Raw genomic sequence first — 19,504 nt, forward strand, 5'->3', positions numbered from 1 at the left:
TCCAAATTTATCTTTGCAATGGCACGTAACGCATCATCTTATGGGATGGAGGCAGCAGTTTCTCACATAATGCCCGATGGGAAAGAGAAGCCGATAGCTTTTGCACCAAGACCTTGAACAGAGCAGGAATGAACTCTGCACACAAACAAAAGGAAGCTCCAGGAATCATTTTCAGAATCAGGCCAACACCGATGTGGAAGGAAATTTACTGAATTAATGGATAATCGGTCACGAACAATGATTTTGGGGTCTCATACTGAGATTCCATTTCTCACAGTCAGCCAGACATACCATAAAATATCGTAAGTCAAGTTTCCATAGGAAAGCTGAGTTATTAAATAAGTTATTTTTGGTGGTTAGGGCTCGATATCCAAATCAAGGAGAGAGCAGCGATGTGTTTGTCTTGTGCAAAAGTTCAGAGCCTGTCGCCACGAGCTCCATTTCACTGAGGGGAATGCTCGCAAGGACCATGGTCAGCTCTGCCGAGGGCCGTTTGGCTCTATTCACTCTCCACAGATGCTGTCAGACCTGCTGAGATTTTCCAGTGTTTTCTGTTTATGTTTATTTATTAGTGTCACAAGTAGGCTTACATTAACACTGCAATGAAGTTACTGTGAAAATCCCCAAGTCGCCACACTCCGGCGCCTGTTCGGGTTACACTGAGGGAGAATTTAGCGTGGCCAATGCACCGAAGCAGCACGTCTTTCGGACTGTGGGAGGAAACCGGAGCAACGGAGGAAACCCAGGTAAACACGAGTTGAAAGTGCAAAGTCCACACACAGTGATCCAAGCTGGAAATCGAACCCGGGTCTCTAGCACTGAGAGTCACCAGTGCTAACCACTGGGCCACCCATCCCACCCTTTGGTTCAGATTCCAGCATCCACAGTATTTTGCTTTTATTTCAACAAAAGCACTTTGCATTCTTATAGCTCCTTTAATGCTATAAAATATTCCAAAGTCCTTCACTGGAGCAAAATCAGGCAATTTGATTGTCTTACTGTCCTTACTGGGCAGGAGAGTAAAAGCTTGATAAAAGAGGCAGATTTGTAAAAGATTTCTAAGGGATAGATGGGAGTAAATTCTGGAGCTCTGGACCCAGGCAGATGAAGACACGGCTGACAATGGAGGGATGAAAGAAATGAGGGACGCAGAATTGAAAGAACGCTGAAACTTTGGATGGTTCCAGCGTTGGAGAATGTTAAAGATATCGGAAGGGGTGAGATCATTCAGAAAATTGAAGATGAGAATGAGAACTTTAAAATCAAGGCATTTCTGGACTGAATCCCAATGTCGGTCAGTGAGCACAGGATGCAGGGTCGACAGGCAGCCTGGAGTGAATAAGATCCAGTTTCATAATATGAGTGAGCATGGGGAAATAAATTTCTCTCTGTGCAACCACACTTTCATTCAGCAGTTAAACAGTTAATGTGTTCACCTTTTCAGTTATCAGATCCTGCAATGAAACATTATGAGCGGCACCGTAGCACAGTGGTTAGCACTGCTACTTCACAGCTCCAGGGACCTGGGTTCGATTCCTGGATTGGGTCACTGTCTGTGTGGAGTTTGCACATTCTTCTCGTGTCTGCGTAGGTTTTTTCCGGGTGCTCCAGTTTCCTCCCACACTCCAAATATGTGCCGGTTAGGTTGATTGGCCATGCTAAAATTGCCCCTTATTATCCTGAGATCCTTGGGTTAGCGGGTAAATATGTAGGGATATGGGGGTGGGATTGTGGTCGATGCAGACTCGATGGACCAAATGGCCTCTTTCTGCACTGTAGGGTTTCTATGATTCTATGATCTGACAACGGCTCTTAGTTTCAAAGTCCAACCATGAGAAAATCGATGGAGTTTTTAAACAGTTTCAGGGAGACACACAGTGATTCATTCCAGAGGCATGATTCCTATTGAACTGACTGTGTGACAGCAATTAATTACAAATTGTTTGTAACTAATTTTGTTCATAGTTCAAAGAGTTTTTAAACTGGCTCAATGATGTGTTTTCTAAATCGCACCTTCCAGTCGGAGGACGGAGACAGAATCAGAGTCGTTTCAGCACAGCAGGAACCATTCAACCCATCGAGATGTAATACAAATCTCAAATTACAGACATCAGATCCAATTACTGAACTGTGATTTGCTGAAAGAAAACCAGGAACAACATCCCGTTTGGTAGCAATGAGTTTACAAAGAGAAAACTAGCAGACTCCACACGGAAGGAAAGAATCTGCAGGTCAAGGTAAGATTTGTCTGCTCCTGTACTTTATGTATTTCTTTATTTTAAACCATTTTCTCAGTCAGACTATGTCACACGGGCTGCTGTAGCCATTCCCTTTCCTTGTGGTTTTGTACAGTGACTGAGCTGGAGCAGTGATGAAGATGATCTGTTTAACAGTGAGGCTCCCAGAATCAGATCACTCCTGTTCCACACCATTACTTTTCATTTTCAAGAGGGATGGAATGAGGTGAATCAGAGCATTCCCACATCCCAGTTCAGACCGGGCTGGGCCCTGGACCTTCCTCGATATGGGTTTTACCAGAACATTTGCTGTATCTTTTGGGGAAGGTTTCATTTTTGAATTTACAGGTAATTAATTTTAGGAGTTCTGGTGCCCTCAACATACATGAGTTTAGCTGCACAGTCTGCATCTCCCTGCTCCAACCAATTACTTTTGTAATGACAGCACGCTCAAGTGTTTGGCTAACAGTCAAAATATCAGATGAACACTGACATTTTGTAATGTTACAGATAGAAATTCACTGCACTGACTGAATTGGAAATGATAACCTTTCTAACCAGCCTTAAACATTGCTTCCAGCTGAATTGAGTGCAGACTTGTCAAACTGGTTCAATTGGTTTCTCTCTCCTATAAATGGAATCTCTAAATAATCTCATAACAGCTTTTACCAGAGGGTGAAACTGAGACACACGTTTTATAAACAGGCTCAGCTCAGATGGTCGGTGTCATTTCTACTGAGATAACCAGGAATTGGCTGCAGTGAACTGACAAAGGCAGGACCTGCACAGTGACAGCAAACCCGGTGTGATTGAGGTAGAGTGGCAATGTAGTTTCTGAACTGATTGTGAAGTATCCCTTTCTTCCTCACATTTAAATATGTTTCCTCCCAGGGAGATTATGCTCCTCAGCTCCCCACAGTGAATCCATCCTTTGTGGCAATAGCTATTATCTAACTGTGAGCTCCCGCAGTGAATCCATCCTTTGCAGTTATAGCTATTATCTAACTGTGAGCTCCCGCAGTGAATCCATCCTTTGTGGCTGTCGCTGTTATCTCACTGTGAGCTCAGGCAGTAACTGAGAAACAGTTTATTCAACAGTGGGACCCTCACAGCTCAACTTCTTTCTATTCCCCACCATCCCTCTCATTTTGAATCAGAGGTGATGCGATTAACCAGGGACAGGGTGCACAGGATCTCCACAGACAGAATGACGAGATTGTGGGAGGACCTTCTTGGGGCACAATGTGAGATAATACACTTTGGATTTAAAAGCGACAGATTTGAATCGAGTCGGACATTAATGACAGATGGTCATGCTGAGACTGATTCTTGATACAGAAATCAGTAAATGTTGGATTCAGTTTGAATAAGTTTTTACAGGTCGCTATAATGAGGTTAGTAGGAGCTCAGTGTGTTCCGCTTTGAATTACAGCCACAATGGCTCCAGATGGAGCTGAGCTGTATTGTTTGGTTAATACCTGAGATACAGGGACTGAGCTACTGATAGACGAGTTCAACTGGTTATATTTCTGAGACTAAATCAGCATTGGGTATAATTTAATATGCTGCCCCCATTTGTTGAATTACCTCAACTGATAATTCCTTCTCTATAAGATCCTGTCAATTCCATTCATTAAAATGATAATAAATCCTGTTAAAGGAAAGAAAGCACTGTTCATGTTCTGAAGGATTGTGTGGTTAGTAAACAAATACCCATTCAGTAACACACAACGGGTTACTTGTGGTACCATCAGGATTGAATTGTGAGATCAAACAGTGCGTTAAACTGGGAGGGGATGGTTTGGGGAGCGGTTCAGAACAGAACCCGACATCCTTCAATGGAATTAGATAAATGATTGAAGGAAGAATACGCAGAGTAAGAAAACTTTAACCTTGTTCTCACAAAAAGCCAGTGCAGACATCGGAGCCTGCTCATTAACATAGAACATAGAACAGTACAGCACAGAACAGGCCCTTCAGCCCACTATGTTGTGCCGAGCTTTATCTGAAACCAAGATCAAGCTATCCCACTCCCTATCATCCTGGTGTGCTCCATGTGCTTATCCAATAACCGCTTAAATGTTCCTAAAGTGTCTGACTCCACTATCACTGCAGGCAGTCCATTCCACACCCCAACCACTCTCTGCGTAAAGAACCTACCTCTGATATCCTTCCTATATCTCCCACCATGAACCCTATAGTTATGCCCCCTTGTAATAGCTCCATCCACCCCAGGAAATAGTCTTTGAACGTTCACTCTATCTATCCCCTTCATCATTTTATAAACCTCTATTAAGTCTCCCCTCAGCCTCCTCTGCTCCAGAGAGAACAGCCCTAGCTTCCTCAACCTTTCCTCATAAGTCCTACCCTCCAAACCATGCAGCATCCTGGTAAATCTCCTCTGCACTCTTTCCAGCGCTTCCACATCCTTCTTATAGTGAGGTGACCAGAACTGCACACAATATTCCAAATGTGGTCTCACCAAGGTCCTGTACAGTTGCAGCATAACCCCAGGGCTCTTAAACTCCAATCCATTGTTAATAAAAGCTAACACACTATAGGCCTTCTTCACAGCTCTATCCACTTGAGTGGCAACCTTTAGAGATCTGTGGATATGGACCCCAAGATCTCTCTGTTCCTCCACAGTCTTCAGAACCCTACCTTTGGCCCTGTAATCCACATTTAAATTAGTCCTACCAAAATGAATCACCTCACATTTATCAGGGTTAAACTCCATTTGCCATTTTTCAGCGCAGCTTTGCATCCTATCTATGTCTCTTTGCAGCCTACAACAGCCCTCCACCTCATCCACTACTCCACCAATCTTGGTGTCATCAGCAAATTTACTGATCCACCCTTCAGCCCCTTCCTCGAAGTCATTAATAAAAATCACAAAGAGCAGAGGACCAAGCACTGATCCCTGTGGCACTCCACTAGCAACCTGCCTCCAGTCCGAAAATTGAATTTAAAACTATTTTAATATCCATGAAAATAAATAATATCAAGGTGTAGTAATCTTACCAAGGCAGGTTTTCCATCACCAAACACCCATTTATTTACAGTGGCAGTTGAGTGCCATTCGACTGCTGTAGAGTGTAAATAGGCCCTGAGTCTACAACTGCTGGCCTGAGTGGAGCCAACTGATTTTCAAACCCCCACCGTGCCCGCTGATCTCCATCTGTGGCTCGTCGCTGGCAGTGGCCATGCCTGTGACTGGTACTGACGCCTGTACTGACACAGGTTCCCTATTCCGGTGATGGTTCATCTGTTTCCTGATTATCTTGACCTGCACTTGGACTTTGTACAACATGGGCCCGGTCTTTTCCATTACAATCTTGAGGACCCAATGGATGTCGTCCTTGAAGTTCCTCACATGGACTGGGCCACAGGTCTTAAATGCTCTTTCTGTTTGCACAGGATCCTGGTTCTTCTTCTGGGTCTTCAGTTGGGACTCCACCCTCCCTGCCAGGTTTGGGAAAAGTAAACTTTGTCTTGTTTGAAGCCTCCGTCCCATTAATAATTCCACTGCGGCAATTCCAGTTGTTGTATGAGAGGTTGGCCTGTAGTTGAATAGAAATCGCACCAGTTTGGTCTCTATGGACACCGCAGGTTGCTTCTTAATGCCCAGATTAAAAGTCTGCACCATTTGATAATGGGTGATAGGGGACTGTCCTAATGTGTTTGATGCCATTGGAAAGTATGAAGGTGTGAGAGTCGATGCTTGTGAAGGCAGTGCAATTGCCATTGTCAGAGAGCAGGATTTCAGGTATCCTGTGCGTGCTGAAACTTTGTCGTAGGTTCCCAGTGGTAGCCTGGGAAGTGGTGGAGTTCATCTGATGTATTTCCAACCATTTGGAATGTGCTTCGACCAGGATCAGAAACAGAGAGCCCAAAAAAGGCCCAGCGAAGTCTAACTGGACCGCACCCAGGGCCTAACAGACCACTCCCATGGATGTAGGGAGGCTGAGGGGCAGTTTTTGATTCTCCTGGTCCAACTCGCAGTGTTGAACCAAGTCAATAATACCCGTGTCAAGCCCAGGCCACCATACGTAGCTCCAGGCGAGCATTTCCATCTTTGATATCTCGGAGGGCTGCGAAATCTCAGGGTCCTGCAAAATCGTGGGGTGCAGCGATATCTCGGCGTGCTGCTAAATCTCGGCGTGCTGTGGTGTAATTCCACAAGGATCCGATATCATTCTGGGTGAGGGACAACTATGTGGAACCCACAGGATGATGCCATCCTCAACACTGAGTTTGTCTTTCCTTCTCCCAGTAGTGTATCATATCGTCTCAGGGCTGCCCACTGAATCGCCCACAGAGGATTATGCTTTGAATTCTCAGGGGACTGGGTCTTTTTGTGTCCAGTCCTGGGTCCCGGCAAAGGCATTGAGGTTAAGGGAAACCATCGCATGTCAAAGTAAGGTCCTATTTGGAGTCAAAATGAATTAGAGGACAAAAGTTACTGTTTAACCTCCAGCTGCATCGCCGCAACCCCCCACCCCCCCACCCCCACCCCACCCCACCCCAGCCCCCAGACCACCTTTGATATGGTCGGACATTCAGGGCCCAACAGGGAAGTTCAATTAGGAATAAACCTCCTGTAATAATTTACTAACCCCAGGATGGAATTCAATTCTATGGGGTTTGCTGGAGCAGTCGCGACCTGGCCTTCGCTTCCACCAAATGGACACTCTTGCCACCCACTCAATAGCCTGGGTGGGACAGCACGGTTGTTTGGAAGACACATTTGTCCCTTTTCATGCATTCCAAAAGCTCCAAAACTTGCCCTTGGATCTTTTCCAGGTTCGCAAAGAGCTCATGTCCCTAAGTTCCTGTGTTGTCCATGTACGCTGCCACCTGAGATTGTGGGGCTGGGTCAGCGGGGGGGGGCGGGGCTGGGTCAGCAGGGGGCGGGACTGGGTCAGCGGGGGGGGGGGAGGGCTGGGTCAGCGGGGGGGCGGGACTGGGTCAGCGGGGGGGGGGAGGGCTGGGTCAGCGGGGGGGCGGGGCTGGGTCAGCAGGGGGCGGGACTGGGTCAGCAGGGGGCGGGGCTGGGTCAGCAGGGGGCGGGGCTGGGTCAGCGGGGGGGAGGGCTGGGTCAGCGGGGGGGAGGGCTGGGTCAGCGGGGGGGAGGGCTGTGTCAGCGGGGGGGAGGGCTGGGTCAGCAGAGGGGGCGGGGCTGGGTCAGCAGGGGGCGGGGCTGGGTCAGCAGGGGGCGGGGCTGGGTCAGCAGAGGGGGCGGGGCTGGGTTAGCAGGGGGCGGGGTTGGGTCAGCAGGGGGCGGGCCTGGGTCAGCAGAGGGGGCTGGGCTGGGTCAGCAGGGGGTGGGGCTGGGTCAGCGGGGGGCAGGGTCAGCAGGGGGCGGGGCAGGGTCAGCAGGGGGCGGGGCTGGGTCAGCGGGGGGCGGGGCTGGGTCAGCGGGGGGCGGGGCTGGGTCAGCGGGGGCGGGGCTGGGTCAGCGGGGGGCGGGGCTGGGTGAGCGGGGAGCGGGGCTGGGTGAGCAGGGGGCGGCAGGGGGCGGGGTTGGGTTGGCAGAGGGCGGGGCTAGGACTGCAGGGGGCCGGGCTGGGACTGCAGGGGGCGGGGCCGCTTTGGCAGGGGGCAGGGCTGGGTCGGCAGGGGGCGGGACCAGGTCGGCGGGGGGCGAGGCTGAGTCAGGGTGTGAGGCCGGGTCGGCGGAGGGCGGGGCTGGTGTGTGGGGCCGGGTCGATGAGCTGACTCACTTTTACATTTCCACAACAGTGTAAGGAGAGGACAGAGACTGAGTTTGAATGGGTTACAACTATAGGGCTAGACAGTGACACAAATAGAGAAAATGCAACAATTTGCATTTGTATAGCACCTTTACCGTAAATGTTATGTCACCAGTGGCTGTGTGTAGAAGGGCAGTACTTTCCCATAATATTCTGCAGTGTATTGACTGGGTCCACTGCCAAGATGCCCACTGCAGTCAACCTGGAAACCACATGGCAGACTGAAGGAGCATCCCTATCAGGAATCAGTGCAATGAGGATTAGCTGTGTTGCCTTGCTGGACTATATAAGCAGAGCACTGAGTCTTGCTAAAGATGTGGAGATGCCGACGTTGGACTGGGGTAAACACAGTAAGAAGTTTAACAACACCAGGTTAAAGTCCAACAGGGGGAATTCAATTCTATGGGGTTTGTTGGAGCAGGCGCGACCTGGCCTTCGCTTCCACCAGATGGACACTCTTGCCACCCACTCAATAGCCTGGGTGCTCCAACAAACCCCATAGAATTGAATTCCCCCTGTTGGACTTTAACCTGGTGTTGTTAAACTTCTTACTGTGTTTACCCCAGTCCAACGCCGGCATCTCCACGTCTTTAGCAAGACTCAGTGCTCTGCTTATATAGTCCAGGCTATTATAGTCCAGCTTATATATTCCCCAAATAAACCTGTTGGACTTTAACCTGGTGTTGTTAAACTTCTATCTTGCTAAAGAGGCAGGAGACTTAGTGAATGTGAGGAAGGTGCCTGGGAGAGTGAAGAATTTGCTGTGAGCGGAATGTGTTTTGTTGTTGACCTTGGACTATGTGAAAACCCTCATTTGGGTTAAACTTTGATCTGCATGAGAATCCGCTCTGGTAATCTGATTGTCCATCTTTTACACGGTGTTGAGTCTTTCCCTGGGAATTGATAAGCTGTCCAAGTTTAAATAAGGGTATATTTCGCAGTATTTTACAACCTGGCTCGGGCGAGATTCCGATTCCGGGGTGGGCGAGGCAGTAAAACTCCGGCCATTGTGGGTAAAGTTCGGGTCAAAGACGAGCTCGGTGTTTATTTCCTTTCTTTTCTGTTTTGCTGAGTATCTGAATTCCTTTCAATAAATGTTCATATTTATTATTGGATGTTGATAACTGTGTGAGTTGTTGAAATGAGTGAACTCCACTCTGCCGATCACAATCCCCACTCTCTTTAGACATCAGAGTAGTAAAATGTTCCAAGTCAGTTTCCAAGAGAAAATTCAATGGGAAGCAACGGCCCCGGGACAATTAAAGGAGCAGCTGGGCAGGTGACCAATTTTGGTCATTTTGTTCATCTTTTTAAGGCAAACCTGGGAGGAGGAGGGAAAGGAAAAGCGGCCGAGAGTTTTAGGGAGTGAATTCCAGAGCTCAGGATTTGGTCTCAGTTGTTGACAAATTATCCTCAACATGTCAGATTGGGGAAGTTGGAGGGCAGAGATGTCGCTGGCTTGCAGGGCTGATGAAGCTTACTGTTGTATATTGATAGTATTTTAGTTGTTCCTTATCAGCAGCCTTGCAGCTGAACAAGGGCACTTTAAGTGAGGGATTGCATGACGTCATTGGGATGATCCTGTCTGTCGTTTGCATAGGTAACTGGGCAGTGCAACATTACACCCTATAGTGTTAACTATTCCTGAATAAAGCTCTGAAGTGTTACCCAAACTCGAAACGTTGGCTCTATTCTCTCTCCACAGATGCTGTCAGACCTGCTGAGATTTTCCAGCATTTTCTGTTGATATGGCGTGAATAGGAATGGATGGGCCATGGAGAGATTTGAGCATTTAAAATTGAAATGTTGTCAGGCTGTCAATCGGTGTCAGTGGTGTATAAAGGTGAAGGGAATGAGACTTAGTGCGAGTTAGGATTCAGGAAGCAGAGTTTCAGAGCAGTGAGACTGTAGAGCTCGATATCAGCAGCTTACATGTGGAACCTGCTTCCAGGTTGATGAGAAATAGAAGAGGGCCAATGATAAAGATAATGGTGCGGGAGAGACCAGTGTTACTGATTCACTGGATGGAAAGTAACAGGTAAGAATTGAACCAAGAGCCTTTGATGCATTTCTACTCAGCTGGACGACAAGAGGCAGGAGTTGGAGAAGGTTGACATGGCCAAGCATGTTAAGGGCTGCAGACGGGTGAATGAAGATACTTCATTGACTTTTGTCAGAGTCGGATAGGATAGTATTTGTGATTTTAAGAGGAGTGGTGGCATTGTGACAGGGTATAAACATGACTGCGTGGTGCTATTGCAAAAATGGCCATGGATTTGGGAGGTAACAACATGTTCAATGAGTTTGAAGAGGGAAGTGGAAACTGGAGATGGGACAAAGAACAAAGAACAATACAGCACAGGAACAGGCCCTTCGGCCCTCCAAGCCCGCGCCGCTCCCCGGTCCAGGATTGAATCCTGAATCCAGGATCCCCGCCCAATTTTCCAGCCTATCTACATACCAATATCCTATCCACCGAGCTGTCCCTCACAGCTATGATGCTTTGTTCATTACACCTATTAACTTACCCCCACCCCCCCATTCCAGACCATGTGATCTCCAGGGAGAGGCGAAAACCCAGAGTGAAAAACCCCAGGGCCAATATGGGGAAAAAAAAAAATCTGGGAAATTCCTCTCCGACCCCCTGAGGCGATCGAAACGAGTCCAGGAGATCACAATGGCCCCGATCGGAAAATGCTTCCCAACCCTAGTCATTTCCACTTCCACGAACACCATATGAATTCCCTGCCCCCGAGACAGGTTCCCAACTATCCGCAGTCTCACTCTGTACTGGCACCAGCAAGATGATCGTAGAATGAAGCCTTGAAACGAGAAACCAGGAACAATTAGCCCGCGCCGCTCCCTGGTCCAAACTAGACCACTCTTTTGTATCCCTCCATTCCCACTCCGTTCATATAGCTGTCTAGATAAGTCTTAAACGTTCCCAGTGTGTCCGCCTCCACCACCTTGCCCGGCAACACATTCCAGGCCCCCACGACCCTCTGTGTGAAATATGTCCTTCTGATATCTGTGTTAAACCTCCCCCCCTTCACCTTGAACCTATGACCCCTCGTGAACGTCACCACCGACCCGGGGAAAAGCTTCCCACCGTTCACCCTATCTATGCCTTTCATAATTTTATACACCTCTATTAAGTCTCCCCTCATCCTCCGTCTTTCCAAGGAGAACAACCCCAGTTTCCCCAATCTCTCCTCATAACCAAGCCCCTCCATACCAGGCAACATCCTGGTAAACCTCCTCTGTACTCTCTCCAAAGCCTCCACGTCCTTCTGGTAGTGTGGCGACCAGAACTGGACGCAGTATTCCAAATGCGGCCGAACCAACGTTCTATACATCTGCAACATCAGACAGTGGCTTGTCAGGGTGAAGGGTGGAGTTTTCAAGGAATCTGAGAACGACTGGTATTTTGTGAAACTGCTGTCAAATCTCAGAGTTTTCAAAGTTTATTTATTATTGTCTCAAGTAGGCTTACGTTACATTGTAATGAAGTTACTGTGAAAGTCCCCTAGTCAGCACAAATCTTTCTGAATGTGTAAGGAAACCGGAGCATCTGGAGGAAACCCTTGCAGATGCTGGGAGAACATAGAATCCCAATAGTGTAGAAAGGAGGCCATTCGGCCCATCGACAATAATCCCACCCTGGCCCTATCCCCATAGCCTCACATATTTCCCCTGCTAATCCTCCTGACACTATGGGGCAATTTAGCATGGCAATCTGCCTAACCCGGACATCTTTCGGACTGTGTGAGGAAACTGGAGCACCCGGAGGAAACCCACACAGACACGGGGAGAATGTGTAAACTCCACACTGTCACCCGAGGCCGGAACTGAACCCGGGTCCCTGGCGCTGTGAGCACTGTGCCACCGTGCCGTCCAGGCAGCCATAAATTGTACCGATTTACAGGTTCTCAATAAATCTATCCTGCGCATCTTTGGAGTGCAGACGGTGCAGTGACCCAAGCCAGGAATTGAACCCGGGTCCCTGGTGCTGTGAGGCAGCAGTGCTAACCACTGCGCCGCTAAGACTACTACTAATATTGCGGTAACATGTGAGATTGTAATATTCTGAAATATATCTTACACACCAGTAAAGATCTCAGCCCTCTGCTTCTGATTTTGTATTAACATCTGACCCTGACATTGATATTATCCTCATTACAGAGTCTCAGAATCCGGAAACATCTGTCAATATCATGGCTGAAGGTTCAAACAAGGGAGAATATCCAATGTCTTCAACAAGAATTGGCATGGACACAGGTAGGATCACAAAAAAATACAAATATCATTCCTATCCTGCCTGCAGCTCACACCGGAAGAGGGAACGGGACAGGGACTGAGTAGAAAGTTGGAGTGAGTGACCATCTGGAGCAGGTTTAACCAAGGTTTGGCCCGGGGGCTGGGTGTGACCCGTGAAGCTCCTCTACATGGTCCCAGAGAACATTTTCAAATTATTGTCAAACAACTGAGTTCCAATTCAAATTCAGAGCTTGTTTCTCTACTCCATTTGCTGCTGATAGGCCGACTAGTGAGAGCATCAGCAGCTAACGAAGGAGAGAAACAATCTATGATTGGTGGAGCAGTGAACAGTGTGCTGAAGGCTGGTGTTGGGCAGGCGCGGCGGGGCCGGGTGGATAAACTCACTGAGCTATTCGTGTTTAGAAATCCACATTCCCATCTATCCTCAATAACACTTGGCTCACTTACATCACAAAAATTCATCCACCTCCGATTTAAAGTATTTAATTACCCGCCACCTCCAACCTCTTCTGAGGCAGAGAGTTCCAGAGGGCCACATCAGCTCTGAGTGAAAAAATCTCTTAATCTGTGACCTAAAAAGGCAGATCCTAATGATAAAACAGTGCCCCCGAGTTCTGGACTTCCCCACAAGATTCAAAATCCTTTTCATGTCCTTGTTGTGAATATTGTTCAGCATCTTAAATACTTCAGTTAAGTCACTGCTCACTTTTCTGAACTCTGGTGGAAACAATCCCAGTTTATGCAACGTTTCTTCATAACACAACCTGCTCATTCTGGGAATCACCTCTTCTGAATCGCCTCGAATGCATTTACATCCTTTCCTTAAATAAGGAGCCCAAAAACCGCATGCAATTTTCGAGATGTGGTCTTACCAATGCCCTGTATGACTAAGGCATAATATCCTTTTGGAGTTAAATTCCCTTCGTAATGAAGGAGAACATTCCATTAGCCTTCATTATTTGCTGCACGTGCATATTAACTTCTTGTAACTCATGTCTGCAGCTCTGAATTTTGCAACCGTTCTCCTGTTTAATAATACTCTGCTTTCTTATTCTTCCTGCCAAAACAAACAACTCCGCATTTTCCCACATAATACTCCACCTGCCAGATGTTCCCCACTCACTCAATTATACGCAACCTCCTTTGGTGGAATTTTCCCGTGCTGCCTGCCACAGGAATCGGAGCAGGCAGGACATGGATCATGCAAAGGTCCATTGAACTCAGGCGGGATTTTCCGGCATTGGGGCGAGCATGGCAGGAAAATCCTTCACAACATACTTTCCCACCAATCTTTGTCTCTTCTGTAAATTTAGCCGTGATGCCTTCACTTCATTTATTGCATGATCTGAATTGTATCAAGTTGAGGCCCCAGAACAGACCCCTGCGGGACTCCACTTGTCTCATCCTGCCAATCAGAAAAACACCCATTCATAAATATTCTATGTTTTCTGCCAGCCAATCTTCTGTCAATACTAATATGTTACCCCCTAAACTGTGAGCTTTTATTTTCTGCGAAGCATTGACATGACACCTTCGCAAATGGCCTCTGGAAATCCAAGTGCAGCGTGTCTGCAGGCTCTGCTTTATCTAAAGAGCACATTACTCCTTCATAGAATTCCAATGAATCAGCTCAACACAACTTCCTTTGCACAAAACCACAAAATTTCCTTGAATTTTTCAAGTACCCGGCTACAATCTTCTTAATGATCTATTTGTACACCTTACCCACAACAGGCGTCAAACTAGCTGGCCTATCGTTTCCTGTTTTCTGCCTCCATCTTTTATTGAATACACAGGTTAAATTTACTGGTCCTTCACCCTGATGGAAACTTTCCAGAAGCTAGGGAATTGTAGGAAATTAACAGCAGCACATCTACTACCTCATTAGCCTCCTCTTTAAGATCCTGGGATGAAATCCATCAGGACCTGGAAAGTTGTCAGTCCATAGTTCCTGCAGTTTGCTCAGTACCAATCCTCCTAGTGACTGTAACTTCATCAAGTTCCGCTCTCTGTTCAACCTCTTGATTTAAAGCTGTTACTGAATGGTTTTCATACCCTCCAGAGTGAAGAAAACAGCAAAATATTTGTTCACTTCATCTGCTATTTCATTATTATCTTCTATTATCTCCCAATTCTCACTTTACACAGGACCAGCACCCACAGTACCTGCTCTTTTCTTACTTAAATAATTATAAAAACTCTTGCTGACTGTTTTCACTGTCTTTAATCTGCTATCTGTTTAAGTTTAGAATAAAAGTCTCAGACCCACTGTTTTCCCTGAAACTGGCACTGGGCAGGAAACGTTCTTTTGCACTCTTGCTCTTTGCATCAGTGAACAGTGTCAATCCCCCTCACTATATTCTCCTGGAACAAAGTGTCAATCCCCCTCACGGTATTCTCCTGGAACAAAGTGTCAATCCCCCTCACTGTATTCTCCTGGAACAAAGTGTCAATCCCCCTCACGGTATTCTCCTGGAACAAAGTGTCAATCCCCCTCACTATATTCTCCTGGAACAAAGTGTCAATCGCCCTCACTATATTCTCCTGGAACAAAGTGTCAATCGCCCTCGCTATATTCTCCTGGAATAAAGTGTCAATCGCCCTCACTATATTCTCCTGGAACAAAGTGTCAATCGCCCTCACTATAATCTCCAGGAACAAAGTGTCAATCCCCCTCGCTATATTCTCCTGGAACAATGTGTCAATCCCCCTCACTATAATCTCCTGGAACAAAGTGTCAATCCCCCTCACTATATTCTCCTGGAACAAAGTGTCAATCCCCCTCACTATAATCTCCTGGAACAAAGTGTCAATCCCCCTCACTATAATCTCCTGGAACAAAGTGTCAATCCCCCTGACTATATTCTCCTGGAACAAAGTGTCAATCCCCCTCACTATAATCTCCTGGAACAAAATGTCAATCCCCCTCACTATAATCTCCTGGAACAAAGTGTCAATCCCCCTGACTATATTCTCCTGGAACAAAGTGTCAATCCCCCTCACTATATTCTCCTGGAACAAAGTGTCAATCCCCCTCACTATAATCTCCTGGAACAAAGTGTCAATCCCCCTGAATATATTCTCCTGGAACAAAGTGTCAATCCCCCTCACTATAATCTCCTGGAACAATGTGTCAATCCCCTCGCTATATTCTCCTGGAACAAAGTGTCCAGCTATTTATTTCTCTGCCTGATGGTGCACGTTGCCTGCAGTTCGGCTTCCAGATCAATAATCCTGATCCGGATTTCCTCCAGCTGCTTACACTTTCTGCAGACATGTTTGTCAGGAATCGCCAATCCACCGAATCCGCACATTTCTGGAGTGTCGGAGGAAATCGGAGCACCTGGAGAAAACCCACGCAGACAGGGGGGGAATGTGCAAACTCCACACAGGCAGTGACCCAAGCCAGGATTTGAACCCGGGACCCTGGCGCTGTGAGGCAGCAGTGCTTGCCGCTGTACCACTGTGCCACAGGAGTTCCAGGATTTTGACCAAGTAACAGGGAGTGAGGCAGGCTATAATTCCAAGTCAGGATATATAGCTTGGAGGGGACCTTCAGGTGGTGTGTTCCCAGGCCTCCGCTGCCATACCAGGTGATCAAGGTCGTGGTTTTGGAAAATGCTATCTAAAGATATGGAACAGTGATTAGCATTGCTAACACAGCGCCACAGACCCAAGTTCGATTACAGCCTTGGGTGACTGTGCGGAGGTTGCATGTTGTCCCCGTGTATGTGTGGGTTTCCTCTGGATGTTCTGGTTTCATCCCACACTCCAAAGATGTGCTGGTTGGGTAGATTTGTCATGTTAAATTGCACCTCAGTATCCAAAGATATTTAGGTTAGATGGATTAGATGTGTGAGATGACAGGGATAGGGCAGGGCAGTCGTCCAAGGGAGTATGCTCTTGTGAAGAGTTAGTGCAGACTCAATGGGTTGAATAAGCTCCTTCTGTGCTGTTGGGGTTCTATGGTTCGATGGATCATTGGTGAGTTGCTGCAACACATCTTGTGGATGCCACATGTTGCTTTGGTTGAGGAGGGAATGCATGTGCTTCGATTCTCTCTTGTTAGACATCATAATTCCTTGGCACTTGTGTGGCACAAATGTTACATGCCACCTCCACTTGGCAGCCAATTCAGCATTACCATCATTGGCCATTATTGATATTTTGGGGATTGTTTTTCACCAGGGTGACCAACCATCCCAGATTTTTGGGACCGTCTTATGTATGAACCCTGTGTCTCTGGGCTGTCTCTTGCTCGGAAGCTTGTTGTCCTGTAACTTGTGTTTCAAATTCAGCACATGCATTGTGTGTGTTAGCCGAGGTGCAGCCCTTCTGGCAGGTAGCTCTGACACGTCTGGGAGTGACCTCCCCATCCCCCTACACCTGCCCCAGCACGAGAGATTTGGAAGCACCCTCTCCCCACCTCCTCCACCCTCATTCTGATACCAAAGCTATTTCCTTACCTCATAGTTGGTCACCTTGACCAGAAACTGATCAGCTATATAAATGCTGTAGCAACAAGAGCAGGTTGGAGGCTGCGCATTCTGCGGAAAGTTAGTCAGCTTCTGTCTCCTTCGAGTCAACAATCCACAAAGTACAATGTTTTAAAAAAGTTTTTCTTTGTGTCATAAGTCAGCTTACATTAACACTGCAATGAAGTTACTGTGAAAATTCCCTGCTCGCCACAGTCTGGCATCTGTTCAGGTACACTGAGGGACAATGTAGCATGGACAATGCACCTAACCAGCACGTCTTTCAGACTGTGGGAGGAAATCGAAGCACCCAGAAGAAACGCACACAGACACGGGGAGAACGTGCAGACTCCGAACGTGCAGACTCCGCACAATCACCCAAGCTGGGAATCGAACCTGGGTCCCTGGCACTGTGATGCAGGAGTGCTCTCCACTGTGTTGCCCAAGTAAGGTGTAATGGAAAACTTGCAACTTGCCTGATAACTGTGACTTCACAAGCACACAAGAAGTTCTACACCACTTAGGAGAATGTAGCCCACCTGATCAGCAGCCCATCCACCACAGAAGTGCCTTTGCCACCAATGCACAAAGATAGCAATATGCATCATTTACAGGATGGACTGCAGCAACTCACCAAATCGCCTTTAACAACAATTTCCAATCCTGCGATTTCTGCCCAACCAGAAAGACAATGACAGCAGAAAGATGGGAAGATCACTCTCACTAATTACAGACTCCCTCCAATCCACACAACACCCTCACTTCGAAGAAGACCTTCACTGTCACTGGATAGAGAGCCTGTCAATACCTTTCGAGCAGCACTGAGTGTACAGACACCAGGAACATTGCAGCGGTTCAAGAAAGTGTCTCACCAGCTTTCCAATGGCAATTAAGGATTCACAACAAACTGCCCTTGCCAGGAACCCTCACATCCAGTGACTGATTTTTTAAAATATTGAATTTATTTTTGAAATTGGTAGTCTCTTGTGAACCATGGGTACTAATGGGTCTGGGGCAAAGGTGGTTATTGGGAGTCAGGTCAAATATGTTATTGCTGAATGTTTCTGTATTCCCACAGGTGTTTGATACTGTGGCTCACGAGCCTTCAGTTGCTTCCTGTCAAGGGAAGTTTCATTGACAGAAATGTGTTTATTTTTCTCCATTTGTGTTTACAGATCCGAACTCCGCAATCACTCAGTTCCTGACAAAGTGTGATGATTACCAACTGTTCCAGCTGACAAAATTCTACCGGGATAGGCTGGAGCAGGCGATTGAAGGAGGAGTGGATGGGGTCAGCTTATCGTTAACATACGAGAGGATTTTCACTGGACAAGAACATCGGGTAAGTGGGAGGGATGAGTTCAGGATGTATTAACAAATGATGACGAAAGAGCTGGTTCTGTCTACATCATCTTCTAGCAGACAAGGAATCAGATGCTGCACTGATAATGAAGTTATTGACCAGTACAAATCCTGTTATTAGTCTGCACCAGACTCAGGCATGAGATGAGGATGGCCTCAAGGGTGGACAGCTTTGGGAACCTAAAGCCACCAGTTTCTTCTCAGCATGCACAACTTACCCCACACGGGTACAACAGCAGAGTGGCTATGTTACTGGATGAACAAACTGAGATCTTAACTCCTAATCCAGAGACGCAAAGTTCAATCTCATTGTTTGAGAATTTAGAACATAGAACGTAGAAAAAATAATACAGCACAAACAGGCCCTTCGGCCCACAAGTTGCGCCGGTCATGTCCCTACCTACCTAGGCTTATATATAGGCTTACCTATGACCCTCAATCCTATTAAGTCCCATGTACTCATCCAGAAGTCTCTTAAAATACCCTATCGAGTTTGCCTCCACCACCACTGACGGCAGCCGATTCCACTCACCCACCACCCTCTGAGTGAAAAACTTACCCCTGACATCTCCTCTGTACCTACTCCCCAGCACCTTAAATCTGTGTCCTCTCGTAGCAGCCATTTCAGCCCTGGGAAAAAGCCTCCGAGAATCCACCCGATCTATACCTCTCAACATCTTGTACACCTCTGTCAGGTCACCTCTCATCCTTCGTCTCTCCAAGGAGAAAAGACCGAGCTCCCTCAGCCTATCCTCATAAGGCATACCAACCAATCCAGGCAACATCCTTGTAAATCTTCTCTGCACCCTTTCAATCTTTTCCACATCCCTCCTGTCATGAGGCGACCAGAACTGAGCACAGTACTCCAAGTGGGGTCTGACGAGCGTCTTATAAAGCTGCATCATTATCTCCCGACTCCGAAACTAAATCCTCGATTGATGAAGGCCAGCACACCATACGCCTTCTTAACCACCTCCTCTACCTGCGAGGCCGATTTAAGAGTCCTATGGACCCGGACCCCAAGGTTCCTCTGATCCTCTACACTGCTAAGAGTCTTACCCTTGATATTATACACTTTCATCCCATTTGACCTGCCAAAATTGACCACTACAGATTTATCCAGGTTGAACTCCATCTGCCACTTCTCCGCCCAGTTTTGCATCCTATCTATGTCACGCTGCAGCTTCTGACATCCCCCCAACCTATCCACAACACCACCAACCTTCGTGTCGTCGGCAAACTTACCAACCCACCCCCCCATTTCCTCATCCAGGTCATTTATGAAAATGACAAACAGCAAGGGTCCCAGAACAGATCCCTGGGGCACTCTAGTGGTGACCCACCTCCATTCTGAAAAAGACCCGTCTAAAACCACTCTCTGCCTTCTGCAGGCAAGCCA

The 19,504-nt window shown here is 47.3% G+C and overlaps 1 protein-coding gene across 5 annotated transcripts in view; it reads left to right on the forward strand.

Moving 5' to 3' along the window:
* LOC144482098 (NACHT, LRR and PYD domains-containing protein 3-like) overlaps positions 1–19,504 on the forward strand; it is an 82,632-nt gene that overhangs the window by 29,235 nt on the left and 33,893 nt on the right. For 4 of the 5 annotated variants that reach the window (XM_078201327.1, XM_078201328.1, XM_078201329.1 and 1 more), the window contains 3 exons: positions 2,021–2,237; positions 12,173–12,268; positions 17,919–18,085. In XM_078201327.1, coding sequence (XP_078057453.1) covers positions 12,205–12,268; positions 17,919–18,085 — 231 coding nt within the window. In that variant the 5' untranslated portion in view covers positions 2,021–2,237; positions 12,173–12,204. Of the gene's footprint in view, positions 1–724; positions 747–2,020; positions 2,238–12,172; positions 12,269–17,918; positions 18,086–19,504 lie in introns of those variants that run through there. The other variant, XM_078201330.1, reaches the window with a different exon arrangement.

This window comes from Mustelus asterias, assembly GCF_964213995.1.
Source record: "Mustelus asterias chromosome 26 unlocalized genomic scaffold, sMusAst1.hap1.1 SUPER_26_unloc_13, whole genome shotgun sequence".
Lineage (NCBI taxonomy): Eukaryota > Metazoa > Chordata > Chondrichthyes > Carcharhiniformes > Triakidae > Mustelus > Mustelus asterias.